Source organism: Oratosquilla oratoria, unplaced genomic scaffold (genome assembly GCF_046742065.1).
Source record: "Oratosquilla oratoria isolate Oo_2021 unplaced genomic scaffold, ASM4674206v1 SCAFFOLD235, whole genome shotgun sequence".
NCBI lineage: Eukaryota > Metazoa > Arthropoda > Malacostraca > Stomatopoda > Squillidae > Oratosquilla > Oratosquilla oratoria.
In genome coordinates, this window is record NW_027467587.1 from 45001 (window position 1) to 64048 (window position 19048).

At 39.6% G+C, this 19048-nt stretch overlaps 1 protein-coding gene across 1 annotated transcript; it reads right to left on the reverse strand.

Moving 5' to 3' along the window:
- Positions 1 to 164: 164 nt before the first annotated feature.
- LOC143022935 (uncharacterized) lies at positions 165 to 6547 on the reverse strand. Its single transcript, XM_076181352.1, has 2 exons — positions 5799 to 6547; positions 165 to 408 (listed from the first exon to the last, which is right to left on the reverse strand). Exons 1-2 carry the CDS (start codon positions 6545 to 6547, stop codon positions 165 to 167), a joined length of 993 nt encoding a protein of 330 aa, XP_076037467.1.
- Between the last annotated feature and the right edge of the window lie 12501 nt (positions 6548 to 19048).

A 19048-nucleotide genomic window follows, 5' to 3' on the forward strand; every position in this document is an offset into this window, starting at 1 on the left:
ACAGTTACGAATAAAAGTACGGACATAATTATTAAAATGTATCTAGCTGTACAGTCATGGTCTCCGTCCTATAGAATGGACATAAATTCACTAGAATCAGTACAGAGGAGAATGACCAAAATGATACAGGGGCAGAGAAATTTAAAATAAATATGAAGGAGATCTCAGGCAGTAATGCGTGGTAAGGGCTCGAAGAATCTCTCGTTTTGAAAATGAATTGTGTCAAAGGCGTCGTCCAGTAGGAGCACGAACGAGCGTGGCTGGGTCAGGTCAAATGCTTTGCAGTGGGGCGGTAGTCCCAGCGGCAGGTGACCTATTGGTCTTTCAAGGGGCCGGCTATAGACGAACCCAATGTTGACTCCAGTATGTAGGCTCAACACGAACGGGGAAGGAATGTGTCTTTTCTGTCTAATCCGGTGAGAAGTCAAAGAGAATCAGAGGGACATTCAACGACATCTACAATAATGATCCAAACAAGTTTATGAGCATGTTGATAATAGTACGAATGATAGACGAAACAAAAAACATTGGTGTTGTAATATTTAAGCAATTTTCTTTTCTAGAAAAAATGGTTTATAAGGATTATGTAATAAAAATTTATATGTGTATGTAGAAAGACATACACACTAACAGAGAAATTCAAAGAGAGAGATAAAGACAGAAGCAGACAGCGACAAACAGACAAACAGAAAGTAAGACAGACAGACACACACACACGTGCGCACGCACACACACACGCACACAGAAATACAGACAGACAGAGGCAAATAGACACAGATTGATAGACACACACACACATACACACACACACGCACACACACACACACTCAGACACATTTACACACACACATATACGCAAATGCACACACTTACACTTACACACACACGCAAATACACGCGCACGCACGCACAAACACACACACGCACACATACATAGACATACAAATAGAAAGACAGAGACAGACAGACAAAAACACACACGTACACACACACACACACACACACACGCACAGATTTATCACATATATATATATATATAAGCACATGCGCGCATACGCACAGAAAGACATACACACACAAACACACGCACACTCACGCACACACATACATACATACACACGCACAGACGCACACACACACACACACACGCACACACACACACACACACACGGAGACATGGAAACAGACAGATAGGCAGACAAACAGACAAATTGAATGAGAAACTGATACAGTCAGAGGGACAGACAGAAAGAAGGCCAATCAGACAGACAAATAGATAGGCAGACAGGCAGACAGAAACAGACGAACAGGCAGGCAGACATAGACTGAATGACTAATTGACAAATAGGCAGGCAGACACATAGAGAGAGAGAGAGAAGGAGAGAGAGAGAGAGAGAGAGAGAGAGAGAGAGAGAGAGAGAGAGAGAGAGAGAGAGAGAGAGAGAGAGAGTGAGGGGGAGGATAATGATAAAGAGAAGATGAAGGAAAAGGTGAAGAAGTAGCAAATGAATAAATGAGAATTAGGAGAAGAAGAAAGGAGGAGGAGTAGTTGGCTGAGTCTGAGTCGGAATCTTCACCTGACTCGGAAGATCAATCTTAGAGTTGCGTGCAAGGCGGATGACATCCACCGCTGTCGCTCCTAACCAGCTCTGGATAGTTGGAAACCAGGCCTTTCATAAACCTGTCAGTCTCGCCCTTGGATGTATGGTTCCCGAGGAGGCAGATTGTGTTTTTCTCAGGCTCTTGAGGTTTTGCATTTTATTTTCCTTCCATATGATTATATATATATATATATATATATATATATATATATATATATATATATATATATATATATATATAACTTAAACCCACTCTCGGAGAAAGATAAGTTGAGATACGAAGTAAACCGTATATTTCGACCACTAACTGTGGTCCTCTTCAGCAGTTACAATTATTGGGTACATAGACAAGAACTTATATACAGAGGAGGAAGCTACAATAGGGAACTCAGTAAGCCTCAGGTCACGTGCCCTGACTGAGTGCGGACGTTGCGTCCTCTGGAGATGAATTCATTAACTCCCATACTAGTAATGGCATCTGGTGACCATTGACCTTTAGAAGTGTTATAATTTGGGAATTGTTTTATTTGTGAGGATTAGTGAGGATTCAATAATTTTTCTTTTAAAGCTACAATGTGGTTTATATACTGTAGCTGCATTCTTCCAATCATTTCTGTGATCTAAAAGACTAGAATGGAGGAATGCAGCAGAGTTTTCTTGGCCGTATTTTAATGAATTTTATGTTCTTTGATCCTAGTTGGTAAATCACGTCCCGTTTGTCCCTAGTACACTTTATCACAATCGAGACATGGTATTTTATATACTCCGGGGTTGTCCTTATTAGATGTTCTGTGATGGACACTTACTACTTTTTTAAAAATATTATTTGAGTAACTAAATGTGATCCTAATTTGGTTGCTAGGTAATAATTTTGATGCGGCATGTATAGATTCATTATAAGGGAGTCTCATATTTGATTTTTCCCAGACAAATTTTGTGTTGGAATTGGTTGTTCTAAAATAGCTGGCTTTAGCTTTAATGAGGGCTTTTGTCAAAATCCAGTCTTGGTAGCCTATTTTTAGTAATTGAGTGTGTACTGATTCAATTTCTGAGTTTAGAAATTCCGGGGTGCAAATCCGAAGAGCTCTTAGATAAAGGCCCGAGGCAACGCTTTATTTTATTTTATCTGGATGATTATTGAAAAAAAATTAAATAACTGCCCGTGCGAGTAGGCTTCCTGTATAATGAAAAAGACAAATCATCTGGACATCTGATCACTAATATATCAAGATAAGGTATTCTTCCTTCTATTTCCATTCTACTTTAGATTTAATGTTATGTGCTAAATTATTGAGACTATCAAGAAAAACGTTGAAAGAGCCCCATTTGTCATCCCAGATAGTGAATACATCATCGACATATCTGTATACGTCCCATACACATGTAAGTATCAGTCAGTCATATGACCCACACACTCCTCCATCTCAACTACCCCAACCACACCCGGGACACATTGGCGCCACCATTTCCTGCCAAGAAATTGCCGAGCTAGGCATCACGTGAATTCAACCAATACACACACACACGAACACACACTCATAAGTGCAATCAACCACCAACACATTACGTTACAGAACTACCCCATAATAACGAGCTCTTCCCCCCCGGGAAATATTATAATATATATATAAATAGAAATGTAACATACTTTTACATACCAACAAGCATATTGTAAGAGACTGAATACTCCCACTAAAAACTGTACAAGTACGATTGCTGGGACCCGCCTGATAGTGCTCGGTCAGCAGTTCCTTGATCAAAACCGAAGCACGCACACCAGGACGGAGGTCGGTCGATAACTTACAATGTGCACTGTAGTGATAAGGAAGATGTGATAAATTACTATTGATATAACACTTTTTATGTAGTGACAATAAGTGATTAAAGTGGAACTAGGTGACATATAGTGTTTGATATATTCGCCTACACATCTGGATAGGGACGGGACCACGTACGTACACAATATCTGAACCAGAACATGTCGGCTGGCTTAATACCAGGTAAAAACACGCACTAAAAGTATTCCATGTATGGATTCGCCAACACCGGGGAGAGGTAGGAACCCATGCTTCAACCGCACCTTTGCCTGAAAAAAGAATTATTGAAGGAAAAATCATTGGAGGTAACACAAAGACGTGTTAAACTAATCAATTTTGAAACTGAAAGGGGAAGTTTATCTTGAAACTGTTGCAATTTGGTTTCCAAAAAAACTGAGAACATCTTCTACATTTATGTTTGTGAATTGCGAAACTATATCGAGACTAAGCAATTTACTGTGTTCTAGAATTTTTTGTTTCTTAATTTTATTTATGAAGTCTTCAGAATGTTTAATGTGGGAGTTGGAGAAACTTCCTACGAAAGGTGAAAGAATTCCCGTGAGCCATTTGGAGGTCTTATTTGTGCAAGAGTTCCTGTTTGATATAATAGGTCTAAGGGGAATACCTTATTTGTGAAGTTTAAGGAGACCATAGAAATTGGGTAGCTGAGGGCTAATAACTTTTAACTTATTGAATAAGTCGTCTCCTATTATTTTGCGGGCTGGTTTGTTAAATTCTGCTGCGGTGGACTTAAGGGGATTTATAGTAAGTGATTCATAAGTATCCTTATCTGCTAAGAAATCAAGGACTTTGGCTTCATAATCACATTGATCGAGATGTACTAATTTCCCCCCTTTATCTGCTCTAGAAGTAATAATGTTGGTGTGCTTACTTAAACTCTCCACTGCTTGTTAAGTCGTTTAGGAAAACCACGATCTTGTTTAAAACAATCTGCTATTCCCTGTAAAAGTACACCTTTAAAACAATGTGAATCTTTGTCATAGTCATTTGATGCAATCAATTTGTCAAAACCAACAATGTAATCAAGAACATGATTGTATAGACACGGTAAAGGAAACATGGACTGGAGGTGAAGCTTTATTCCTGACGTTTCGTCTAACGACTTTCTCAAAGGAATGAGCATACTAGAAACATACAGAGATTATAAACCCGCCTTATGGCTCAAGGGGGTGTGCGAGCGTATAGCGCTGTGTCCTGATTGGCCCGCTGAGACAGCCAATCACGAAGCGCTATATTCGCTGAAGATTTGGCCCAGGTGAAGCTCCCAGCCTTATTGTTGATATTCGGACGAGTGGTGATGTACGCAGCTTCTATAGATTTTCTGATCTTCTTATCCATACCTTCGTGTAGAATCTCGGCTCGGTTCCATTGTGGGAGGTGCCCAGAATCGTCAACATGCACCACCATTGCTTTGGTGAGTCTATGGTGACGGAGGTCGGCCTTATGCTCCCTGATTCTAGTGTTAAGGCCCCTCTTAGTCTCTCCGTAGTATGCTTTATCGAATGATGTGCATGGGATCTTATATACGACGCTGTCTTCTCTCCCCCTCATCTTAGTCCCGCTTTTTATCATGTCACCAATCTTCGTTCCCGATGTTACGGCTGCTTTAACTTCCGTGCTCCTGAGCATTCTAATAATGTCTCCTACCTTCTCAGAGTTAGGAAGCGCCATGTATGATGTTTCTGTGGTGGCGTTGCCTTCTCTTAACCTGCTTGTGTGGATTATTTCTTCCGCTCTTCGTCTTAGGCTCAGGACTAAGCCCTTGGGGTAGCCAAGCTTCAAGAAGGCCGCGATGATGTATTCGATTTTCTCCTCCAGGAATTCCTCGCTGCATATCCTGTAGGCACGCAGGAAGAAGCCCATGACTACCCCCTTTTTTGTCCTCTCATTGTGTGCCGACAGGTAGCGTATGAAGTCGTCACAGTTTGTAGGCTTTCTGTAAACCCTGAATAGGAGGCCCTCAGTTGTCTTTATTAACAGGGTATCCAGAAACGGAAGCTTTCCCTCTTCTTCCTCTTCTATAGTGAATTGGATCTGCGGATTCACTCTATTTAATTGACTCCTGACGTCATCCAGGTCTGTCCTGTTCGGAGCGATTATAAGAACATCGTCCACGTACCTGAGCCATATTGCCCTCCTTCCTATGATATGAGAGTAGTGGTCCTTCTCTTGGACCTCCATGAAGAGGCAAGCAGCCACGGCACTCAGAGGTGACCCCATTGCAAGGCCACTGTGTTGAAGAAACTCCTCTCCCTCGAAGGTGAATGAACCAAAGTTTACGCACATGGATACCAGCTTCATGAAGTCTCCCCTGGGCAGCGGCAACTCCTCCTCGTCCATGTTGATGACCACTCTCCACACTGCCTCCAGAGCGCCATCTGTGGGAACTTGTGTGAATAAGGATTTCACATCATAGCTGGCCATTTTCTTGTACCTCATGCTTGTCCCCTTTAATCTGCGTAGCAGGTCCTCTGAATTTCTTAAATGAGATCCACTTATGGATCCCATGGCTTTAGATAGGGGCTTGGCCAAAACCTTCGCTAGTCGGTGGGGGGCACTGCCAATCCCTGATGTGATAGGTCTCATGGGGACCCCTGGTTTGTGGGTCTTGGGAAGACCCCTCATTGTTGGCGGGCGAGGGTCCTCCTCGATTAGGTGTTTTAGTCTGCGTCCCATCTCCGAGCCTCCTAAAATCTTTCTCACCTTACTGTTAAAAATCATAGCTTCCTCCTTGGCGTGACCTGGACGTTTCTTCGTGTACGTGTCTTCATCTTCCAACAATTGCTCCATCTTCCTCACGTAATCTGCTTTGTCCATGATCACGACGCCGCCCCCTTTGTCTGCTTGTGAGATGAAAATGCTGTTGTCCTCACCGAGTTCCTTCAGCGCTGAGATGTATCTGCGCGGGAGGGATCTCGGAGTACTGGCAGAGAGGGCTATGCAGCATGCCGTGACCCCTTGCTTGAATCCCTTCTCGGCCTCGGTGTCCGACCAAATACTGTTTTTTAAGGTGTAGTCCGTAAAGCTTTTGTTACCAATCCCTATGCCAAACTTGAGACCCAGGGATAAAGCCTCGGTTTCCGTGTCCGTCAAGGGTCTGGTTGACATGTTGTTGATCAAATCCGGTCTCCCCACCTTCCTCCATTCGCTGCTCGCGGGAGACCGGATTTGATCAACAACATATCAACCAGACCCTTGACGGACACGGAAACCGAGGCTTCACCTGGGCCAAATCTTCAGCGAATATAGCGCTTCGTGATTGGCTGTCTCAGCGGGCCAATCAGGACACAGCGCTATACGCTCGCACACCCCCTTGAGCCATAAGGCGGGTTTATAATCTCTGTATGTTTCTAGTATGCTCATTCCTTTGAGAAAGTCGTTAGACGAAACGTCAGGAATAAAGCTTCACCTCCAGTCCATGTTTCCTTTACCGTGTCTATACAACTTGTTCACATGGATTTTCAAGAACATGATTGTTATCAGGTTTCAATGCGAAGCCAACATCAAGGCCTAACACCTCTTGCTCATATTTAGTGAGTGTGACACTTGATAAATTAGTAATATTTTCTGTTAGGGAAAACTTAGACTACACACTGTTGCTGCACAATCTAGTCAGTTTTTTGTTGAGGTTCTCCTTATGTTTGACACTGATGTAAAAGGCTTTTCCAAGTGCTAACTTTGAGGGGTGTTTCTGAGTGCGATCACTTGGACTATAGAATTTAAGATTCCTGTTAGATAATCTCACACGGTGAAATGCTGAATCACACTCCAAGGAGGTAATCTTAATTCGTTCTTTCAGAAAAGCACTGACATAAGACGGGAAACTATATCCTAGTTGACTGTGTTTACTGAAGCCAAACGATTTAGGGCACACTTGTTCTTCCAGACAATTCACAAGAAACTGGTGTTGATTCTTCTTCTTCTTGCTGATGGTATAATGGTTTTTAAACTGACGAAAGGCTTCCTTAAGTCCCTGATTTTGGAGGAGAATATGCAAAGGTGAAGAGAGTTCCATCGTGGGTGTAAATCAAATCAAGTAACGTAGATGTCGTAACACAAGAGTAAAATAAAACTTAAACCCACTCTCGGATATAGATAAGGTGAGATATAGAGTAAACCGTATATTTCGACCACTAACTGTGGTCCTCTTCAAAAGTTACAATTATTGGTTACATAGACAAGAACTTATATACAGAGGAGGAAGCTACAATAGGGAACTCAGTAAGCCTCAGGTCACGTGGCCTGACTGAGGTCGGATGTTTCGTCCTCTGGAGATGAATTCATTAACTGCCATACTAGTAATGGCATCTGGTGACCATTGACCTTTAGAAGTGTTATAATTTTGGTCAATGGTCACCAGATGCCATTACTAGTATGGCAGTTGATGAATTCATCTCCAGAGGACGAAACGTCCGACCTCAGTCAGGGCACGTGACCTGAAGCTTACTGAGTTCCCTATTGTAGCTTCCTCCTCTGTATATAAGTTCTTGTCTATGTGCCCAACTATCCACAGCTGGTTAGGAACGACAGCGGTAGATGTCCATCGCCTTGCACGCAACTCTAAGATTGATCTTCCGATTCAGGTGAAGATTCCGACTCAGTCAACCTACGACTCCTGCTCCTTCTCCTCCCTTTATTTTCTTCTCCTCCTCCTTCCTTCCTTTCCTACTTCTCATTTTTTTTATTTGTTACTTCTTCACCTGTCCCTTTCCTTTTTCTTCTCTTTATTATCATTATTATTCTCTCTCTCTTTCTCTTTTTCTCTCTTTCTATCTGTCTGCCTGTCTGTCTCCCTACCTGTTCGTCTGTCTCTGTCTGTCTGTTTGCCTATCTATTTGTATGCCTGTTTGTTTGACTCTCTTTCTGTCTACCTGACTCTCTGTCTGCCTACCCATCTGCCTGTCTGTCTGTTGGTCTATCTGTTCGTTGTCTGTCTCTATGTATGTCTACCTAGCTGTCTCCCTGCTCCCATGTTTGAGATTCAACATGATCTTGGATCACTTGTTGGACTCGTTATCAAAAGTCATTACCCTCCCAGATGAGAGCTTAGAGCTCACATGTCACCAATGAGTAATGCTTTGACCTTACACACACACATACACACACACACACACACACACACACACAGCAGCTGGTAGAGCGCTGAACTGTCACCATAGTGGCCCTTAGTTCTTGGTTCGAATCCTGCCCAGGGCCGAAATTATTTCGGTACCGCTGCGCTTCGGGTCGTTACTCTGACTGTCGTAGGCGGGGAGTTGGGTGTGTGTGTGTGTGTAAGGTCATAGCATTACCCATAGATCGGACCTACGAGCTCTGAGCTCTCTTCCAGGAGGGAAATAGCTGTCGATCACGAGTCCAACACGTGATCCAAAAGACCAAGTGAATACACAAGCACACACAGACACACACACACATAGACACGGAGATATGGAAACAGACAGATAGGCAGACAGACAGACAAACTGAGTGACTCATATAGCCAGAGGGACAGCCAGACAGACAAACAGGCTGGTAGACAGGAAAATAGACAGCCAGACATAGTATTACCCATAGATCGGTCATACGAGCTCTGAGCTATTTTCCGGGAGGGAAATAACTGTCGATCACGAGTCCAACACGTGATCCAAAAGACCAAGGTGATTACACAAACACATACACAGACGCAAACACACTCACACACACACACACACACACTTTCAACGAACGGACGGCTTGAAGAACGTTCTGAAGAAAAGTGCAGATTGTGGATCCCAACGCAAAGAGAAGTGCCTTTTTGTATTTGCAGGGTGGGGGGGAAATTGCTCGTGGGGTAGTGGGAAAGTAAGGAAAGAGGAGAAGGGGAGGGATTGCTGGGGAAATGGAAGGTAATGAGGAAGTAGAGGACTTGGCCCAAACAGACCGCCGAAAAGTAAACAAGCGACCGCAAGACCAGCTGGAAGACGACGAGATGTCTAATAAGAATGTAAAGATTAGAAGTATAGATAGGAGCAATACAGTAGAAAGTGATGAGAATATTTTCAAGGGATTTAAAGAAGGTGGGAAGGACACAACCCCCCCCCCCCCCGACTGACAAGACTAGAGGAGAAGGTTGATAAGGTGATCGAGGACTTGGAGAGTAGGTTAGGTCATATGAACACCATTTTACAAAGGGTTGAAAGATTGGAAGAACTAGAAAAGGCGAATAAAAACTTAACTGATGAAATAGAAGACCTAAAAAGACAGTTAAGAGAAGTAAAGGTGGAGAATGAGGAATTGAAGAAGAATAGTAAAGAAAACAGAGAGACAATAGCTAAAGAAACTAAAAATTGGAAAACAACCCAAGAAGGAAATAAGGTTTCATTCACTGACATAGTCAAACAGCAATTGAAAGAACATACTGAAGACTCAGTTATTAAAGTGATGAGACAAAAGGAGAATATAGTGAGAGATTTAGCAGACAAGAAGAAATGTATAATTATATTAGGAATGGAAGAGAAACACAACACAGATAGAACCACAAGAATCAAAGAGGAAAATGAAAAAGTAAACCAATTACTAGAATCAGTTCAGGAAGATGAACCAGAAATTATGAAACAAATCGAAGAGAAATTTAGACTCGGAAAGTATAGCACAGACAAGACCAGACCAATTAAGATTAAATTCAAGTCACAAACAACGGCAGAGAATATCTTATCCAAAACAGGGAAACTAGCAACAAGTGAACAATATAAAAAGATATGGATAAAAAGGGAAATGAATAAAGAGGAAAGAGAGGAAGAAAAGCAGAAAAGACTGGAAGCTAAGGCAAAAAACGAGAACAGAACGGAGTCAGAGAAAGGGAGATTCTATTGGAGAGTAGTGAACATGAAACTAAGGAAGTTCGACATACAAAAGAAAAACATAAGGGAAACAGAGAACACAATGGAAGTGGCAGAAAACTAAGAGTGTCTTACACAAATATAGATGGATTAATAACAGGATTGAATGAGCTGAATGATTATTTGAAGGAAAAAGAACCGGACATAATGGGAATTGTAGAAACAAAATTAAAAGGCCCACTACCACCCAACAGTGTAGGACATGATGCATATAATTATTGGATTAGAAACAGAGAGAAAAAGCAAGGGGGTGGAGTTATGTTCCTGACTAAGAAGGATATAAACATGAAAGGTGTCATATATGGAAAGAATACAGTAGAGATGATTATGATAGAAGTGGAAGACAGAGATAAGAAGAGCAGAAAATTTGTGATCAATTATGTGCCTCCAAAAACAGCCTCATGGGAGGAGAGTGAACATAAAAGTATGTTAGAGGACACAAAGATAACATTAAATTAAATAATGGAAGATGGAAGAATAGTTATGATGGGCGACTTTAATTGCAAAGAAATCTGCTGGGAAGAAATGACAGTAAAGGGTGGAGACGACTCATGGGGAAACGCTCTACTTGAGATGATTATTGACCACACAATGACACAATGGATACAGGAGAACACTAGGTATAGAAATGAAGAACCATCGAGACTAGACTTATTAATTACATCTGAACCTAGAATAGTGGACAAGATTGAATATAAAACACCAATAGGTAAAAGTGACCACATATTGATTGAACTGGAACTTAATGAAGAAAAATATATCAAAAGAAATGAACAATATAGAAAAGGAAGAATGATGTATGAAAAAACAAACTTTGATAAAATAAGAGAATTCTTTCAACAAGAAAACTGGGAAGAAATATACAAAGAAGAAACATCAGTGGAAAAGAAATGGAATATTTTGACAAAAATTTACAAAAAAGGAGTGGAAAAGTATGTACCAAGACAAAAACAAGAAAAAGAATATGTAAAATGCTGGTACAACAAAAGTTGTAGGGAGTTAAAAGACAAAAGAGACAAAGCCTGGACCAGATGGAAAAAAGACAGAAGACCTGAAAAATGGAAAATATATACCAGTTATAGAAATGAATATGTACAAACGTGCAGAGAGGAAAAGAGAAAATATGAAAAAGACGTCATAGAAAAATGTAAAGATCAACCAAAACTATTCTACAGATTTGTAAACAATAAACTGAAAAACAAACAGGACTTGGAGAAATTAAGACAAGGGGGAGTTGAATACACTGAGGAAATGGAAATGGCGGAAATTATGAACAAACATTTTAAATCAGTGTTTACAAGGGAGAACATAAAACCTGAAGAGATTGAATGGAAAGAGAAAGTCCCCCCTATAGAAAAAATAGAAGTATCAAAGAATGAAATATTGATACACTTGAGTAATCTTGATGTCAGAAAATCGCATGGACCAGATGAAATAGCAAACTGGATTCTGAAAGAATGCAGGAATGAACTGGCAGACAAAATACATAGCATAATAAGCAGTTCCTTGAAAGAAGGAAAAGTTCCAGAAGATTGGAAAAAAGCAAATATAGTACCTATATATAAAGGAGGAAATAAAGAACCTACCAACTATAGGCCAGTCTCTCTAACAAGTACAATAGCAAAAATTTGTGAAAGAATTATCAAAAATAGATGGGTAAAATACTTGGAAAAAAAACAACGTACTAAATCCAAGGCAATTTGGATTCAGACAAGGACGATCATGCGTCACCAATTTAATATGTTTCTATTCAAGGCTAATAGATATAATACAAGAAAGAGATGGATGGGCTGATTGTGCATTTCTAGACCTAAAAAAAGCTTTTGACAAAGTACCACATAAGAAGTTGCTTAAGAAACTAGAATCTGAAGGAGGAATACAAGGTAAATTACTAAATTGGATGGAAGACTTTTTTCAAGAAAGAAAAATGAGAGTAGTGATAAGAAACCAGCACTCAAAATGGAATAAAGTAATAAGCGGTGTCCCGCAGGGAACAGTCCTGGCCCCAATAATGTTTGCTATATATATTAATGATATGGATGAAGGAATTGAAAGCTATATGAGCTTCTTTGCAGACGATGCAAAACTACTGAAAAGAGTGAAAACTGAAGAAGATTTTGAATCACTACAGAGAGATCTAAATAAAGTACAGGAATGGAGTAGGAAGTGGGAGATGGAGTTCAATACAAAAAAGTGTAGTATAATGGAATTTGGAAAAAGCAAAAACAGAATAACAGGATCATATAATTTGGGAGAAGAAGGAATAAAAAAAGTAGAAAATGAGAAGGACCTGGGAGTCATTGTTATGAATAATATGTCACCTGAGAAACATATAAATAAGATTTTTGGAGAAACTTATAATTTAATAAGAACAATCAAAGTGGCATTTACATACCTGGATGAAGAAATGATGAGGAAAATCCTAATCACCCTGATAAGACCAAGATTAGAATATGCAGCAACGATATGGTCACCAAGTACAAAAAAATGTATAAAAAAAACTTGAAAGAATACAAAGAGCAATTACAAAACTGGCACCAACACTCTCAAAACTATCATATGAAGAGAGACTACAAAAACTTGAACTACAGACACTAGAGCAAAGAAGAGAGAGAGGAGATTTGATAGCTATTTACAGAATCATGAAAGGCATAGAAATTACTGATAGAGAGAATCTGATAAAATGGGATGACAGAAATACAAGAGGACACGGAAAGAAAATAAAAAAAGACAGCTATAGAAGAGATTTGAAAAAGAACAGCTTTCCTCACAGAGTAATAGACAGTTGGAACAAGTTAGATGAGAAAGTGGTGTGTGCAAAAACAATACATGAATTTAAAAATTGTTTAGATAAAATGAGAAATGAAGACGGGACCCCACGAGCATAGCTCCCCTTCCCGTAAAATACAACTAGGTAAATACAACTAGGTAAATACACACACTTCAGCGAATGGACGGCTTGGATGACGTTCTGAAGAAAACTGAAGTCTGTGGATCCCAAAGCAAAGAGAAGTGCCTAGTGTTTTTACAGGGTGGGGGGGAAATTGCTCGTGGAGTAGTGGGAAAGTAGGGAAAGAGGAAAAGGGGAGGGATTACTGAGGGAAATGGAAGGAAATGAGGAGGGAGTAGACTTGGCCCAGCCAGACAAGCGAAAGGTAAACAAAAGACTGAGCAATGATGAAATGTCTATTAAAAATGTAAAGATTAGAAGTATAGAGAGGAGCAATACAGTAGAAAGTGACGAGAATATGTTCCAGGGATTTAAAGAGGGTGGGGGGGACACAACCCCCCCCCCCACCCCCGACTGATAAGACTAGAGGAGAGAGTTGATAAGGTGATCGAGGACTTGGAAAGTAGGTTAGGTAATGTTGACTCCATTTTCCAGAGAATTGAAAGGTTGGAACAACTAGAGAAGGCAAACAGAAACTTAACTAATGAAATAGAGGACCTAAAAAGACAGTTAAGAAATGTAAAGGAGGAGAATGAGAAATTGAAGAAGAATAGTAATGAAAACAGAGAGACAATAGCTAAAGCTAAAAATTGGAGAACAACCCAAGAAGGGAATAAGGTTTCATTCACTGACATAGTCAAACAGCAATTGAAAGAACATAATGAAGATTCAGTTATTAAAGTGATGAGACAGAAGGAGAATATAGTAAGAGAATTAGCTGACAAAAACAAATGTATAATTATATTAGGAATGGAAGAGAAACATAACACAGATAAAACCGCAAGAATCAAGGAGGAAAATGAAAGAGTAAGCAGTTTATCAAAATTAGTCCAGGAAGATGAACCAGAAATTATAAAGGAAATTGAGAAAAAATTCAGACTCAGAAAATATAGTACAGATAAGACCAGACCAATTAAGATTAAATTCAGGTCACAAACAACGGTAGAGAAAATTCTATCCAAAACAGGGAAACTAGCAACAAATGATCAATATAAAAAGGTATGGATAAAAAGAGAAATGAATAAGGAGGAAAGAGAGGCAGAAAAGCAGAAAAGACTTGAAGCTAAGGCAAAAAACAAGGAAAGAACGGAGTCAGAGAAAGAGAGATTCTATTGGAGAGTAGTGAACATGAAAATAAAGCAGTTCGACATACAAAAGAAAAACATAAGGGAAACAGAGAACACAATGGAAGTGGCAGAAAACTAAGAGCGTCTTACACAAATATAGATGGATTGATAACAGGATTGAATGAACTGAATGATTATTTGAAAGAAAAAGAACCGGACATAATGGGAATTGTAGAAACAAAATTAAAAGGCCCACTACCACCCAACAGTGTAGGACATGATGCATACAATTATTGGATTAGAAACAGAGAGAAAAAACAAGGGGGTGGAGTTATGTTCCTGACTAAGAAGGATATAAACGTGAAAGGTGTCATATATGGAAAGAATACAGTAGAGATGATTATGATAGAAGTGGAAGACAGAGATAAGAAGAGCAGAAAATTTGTGATCAATTATGTGCCTCCGAAAACAGCCTCATGGGAGGAGAGTGAACATAAAAGTATGTTAGAGGACACAAAGATAGCATTAACTAAAATAATGGAAGATGGAGGAAGAATAGTTATGATGGGCGACTTTAATTGCAAAGAAATCTGCTGGGAAGAAATGACAGTAAAGAGTGGTGATGACTCATGGGGAAATGCTCTACTTGAGATGATTACTGACCATTCAATGACACAATGGATACAAGAGAACACTAGGTATAGAAATGAAGAACCATCGAGACTAGACTTAATAATTACATCTGAACCTAGAATAGTGGACAAGATTGAATATAAAACACCAATAGGTAAAAGTGACCACATATTGATTGAACTGGAACTTAATGAAGAAAAATATATCAAAAGAAATGAACAATATAGAAAAGGAAGAATGATGTATGAAAAAACAAACTTTGATAAAATAAGAGAATTCTTCCAACAAGAAAACTGGGAAGAAATATACAAAGAAGAAACATCAGTGGAAGAGAAATGGAATATTTTGACAAAAATTTACAAAAAAGGAGTGGAAAAGTATGTACCAAGACAAAAACAAGAAAAAGAATATGTAAAATGCTGGTACAACAAAAGTTGTAGGGAGTTAAAAGACAAAAGAGACAAAGCCTGGACCAGATGGAAAAAAGACAGACCTGAAAAATGGAAAATATATACTGGTTATAGAAATGAATATGTACAAAAGTGCAGAGAGGAAAAAAGAAAATATGAAAAAGATGTTATAGAAAAGTGTAAAGATCAACCAAAACTATTCTACAGATTTGTAAACAATAAACTGAAAAACAAACAAGACTTGGAGAAATTAAGACAAGGAGGAGTTGAATACACTGAGGAAATGGAAATGGCAGAAATTATGAACAAACATTTTAAATCAGTGTTTACAAGGGAAAATATACAACCTGAAGAGATTGAGTGGAAAGAAAAAGTCCCCCCTATGGAAGAAATAGAAGTAACAAAGAATGAAATATTGACACACTTGGGTAATTTTGATGTCAGAAAATCGCATGGGCCAGATGAAATAGCAAACTGGATTCTGAAAGAATGCAGGAATGAACTGGCAGACAAAATACATAGCATAATAAGCAGTTCCTTGAAAGAAGGAAAAGTTCCAGAAGATTGGAAAAAAGCAAATATAGTACCTATATATAAAGGAGGAAATAAAGAAGAACCTACCAACTATAGACCAGTCTCTCTAACAAGTACAATAGCAAAAATTTGTGAAAGAATTATCAAAAGTAGATGGGTAAAATACTTGGAAAAAAACAACGTACTAAATCCAAGGCAATTTGGATTCAGACAAGGACGATCATGCGTCACCAATTTAATATGCTTCTATTCAAGGCTAATAGATATAATACAAGAAAGAGATGGATGGGCTGATTGTGCATTTCTAGACCTAAAAAAAGCTTTTGACAAAGTACCACATAAAAAGTTGCTTAAGAAATTAGAATATGAAGGAGGAATACAAGGTAAATTGCTAAATTGGATGGAAGACTTTTTGCAAGAAAGAAAAATGAGAGTAGTGATAAGAGACCAGCACTCAAAATGGAATGAAGTAATAAGCGGTGTCCCGCAGGGAACAGTTCTGGCCCCAATAATGTTTGCTATATATATTAATGATATGGATGAAGGAATTGAAAGCTATATGAGCTTCTTTGCAGATGATGCAAAACTACTGAAAAGAGTGAAAACTGAAGAAGATTGTGAATCACTACAGAGAGATCTAAATAAAGTACAAGAATGGAGTAGGAAGTGGGAGATGGAGTTCAATACAAAAAAGTGTAGTATAATGGAATTTGGAAAAAGCAAAAACAGAATAACAGGATCATATAATTTGGGAGAAGAAGGAATAAAAAAAGTAGAAAATGAGAAGGACCTGGGAGTCATTGTTATGAATAATATGTCACCTGAGAAACATATAAATAAGATTTTTGGAGAAACTTATAATTTAATAAGAACAATCAAAGTGGCATTTACATACCTGGATGAAGAAATGGTGAGGAAAATCCTAATCACCCTGATAAGACCAAGATTGGAATATGCAGCAACGATATGGTCACCAAGTACAAAAAAATGTATAAAAAAACTTGAAAGAATACAAAGAGCAATTACAAAACTGGCACCAACACTCTCAAAACTATCATATGAAGAGAGACTACAAAAACTTAAACTACAGACACTAGAGCAAAGAAGAGAGAGAGGAGATTTGATAGCTATTTACAGAATCATGAAAGGCATAGAAATTACTGATAGAGAGAATCTGATAAAATGGGATGACAGAAATACAAGAGGACACGGAAAGAAAATAAAAAAAGACAGCTATAGAAGAGATTTGAAAAAGAACAGCTTTCCTCACAGAGTAATAGACAGTTGGAACAAGTTAGATGAGAAAGTGGTGTGTGCAAAAACAATACATGAGGAAACCTCATGCACACACCACTTTCTCATGGAGTGGTTTGAAGTAAAGGTGGGACTTCGTCAAGGATGCGTTATGTCGCCCTGGCTGTTCAACTTATACATGGATGGGGTGGTGCGAGAGGTGAATGCTAGGGTAGTGAGTCAGGGATTGGAGATGGTTAAAGAAAATGGAGAAAAGTGGGAGGTGAGCCAGCTGTTGTTTGCGGACGACACTGCGCTTGTGGCAGGGTCAGAGGAGGGATTGAGGAAGCTGGTGGCAGAGTTTGGGAGAGTATGTGATAGAAGAAAGCTAAAGATAAATGTGGGTAAAAGTAAGGTGATGAGATGTACAAGGGGTGAAAGTGGCAGTAGACTGGAAGTGAACATTAAGGGAAAGCGACTGGAGGAAGTGGATAGTTTTAGATACTTGGGTGCAAGTGTAGCAGGAAAAGGTGGAGTGAAGGTGGAGATAGAATGTAGATTGAGAGAAGCGAGTAAATGCCTTGGTGGTTTAAAGAGTGTAATGAGGAATAGACATTTGGGAATGGATGCGAAGAGGAGACTGTATGAAGGAGTGATTGTGCCAACAGCACTGTATGGGGCAGAAACGTGGAACATAAGAGAAGAAGAGAGAAGGAGTTTAAATGTGTTTGAGATGAGGTGTCTGAGAAGTATGGTGGGGGTTACTAGGCTGGATAGAGTGAGAAATGAGGAGGTGAGGAGGAGAACAGGGGTGAAAAAGGATTTGGGAGATAGGGTTGATGAAAGAATATTAGGATGGTTTGGACACATGGAAAGAATGAGTGAAGAAAGACTAGTAAAAGAGGTATGGAAGGCAGATGTGGAGGGAGTGAACATGAGGGGACGTCCTAGGATGAGGTGGATGGATGGGGTGAAGGGGGCTTTGGGGAAGAGGGGAATGTCTGTTGAGGAAGGAAGGGAGAGGACGGAAGACAGAGGTGAGTGGAGAATGGTTGTATATAGATGATGTTGTGACTGCATGAGGAGGAATGGGCGGGGAAGTGGGGGGTGGGGTAGTATGTGTGAGTAAATTTTGACGCAGCCCGAAGGGATTTCTCCCCGTCCTCGCCTTATATGCAAAGGGGGACGGAGAGGGGGGGTCGCCGATTAAATGAAGCGGCCTCGCTGTGGATGTACTGTGTCTTGCGACACTGCTTTTGACCCAGGGCGGTGGGCAGGGTGCAGGGATGACCCGTCATCCAGGAGGTGCTCAGATGAGAGGAAGGGTGGGAGGGGTGTGGAGTGTATTTAGGGATGAAATGGGTGGGAGTGTTTTTATGCCTTTCCCTTTTTGGCTACCTCCCTTGGAAGGGGGAAAAAGCCTTGGTATATGTATGTATGTATGTATGCTTATTATGCTATGTATTTTGTCTGCCAGTTCATTCCTGCATTCTTTCAGAATCCAGTTTGCTATTTCATCTGGCCCATGCGATTTTCTGACATCAAAATTACCCAAGTGTGTCAATATTTCATTCTTTGTTACTTCTATTTCTTCCATAGGGGGGACTTTTTCTTTCCACTCAATCTCTTCAGGTTGTATATTTTCCCTTGTAAACACTGATTTAAAATGTTTGTTCATAATTTCTGCCATTTCCATTTCCTCAGTGTATTCAACTCCTCCTTGTCTTAATTTCTCCAAGTCTTGTTGTTTTTCAGTTTATTGTTTACAAATCTGTAGAATAGTTTTGGTTGATCTTTACACTTTTCTATAACATCTTTTTCATATTTTCTTTTTTCCTCTCTGCACTTTTGTACATATTCATTTCTATAACCAGTATATATTTTCTATTTTTCAGGCCTTCTGTCTTTTTTCCATCTGGTCCAGG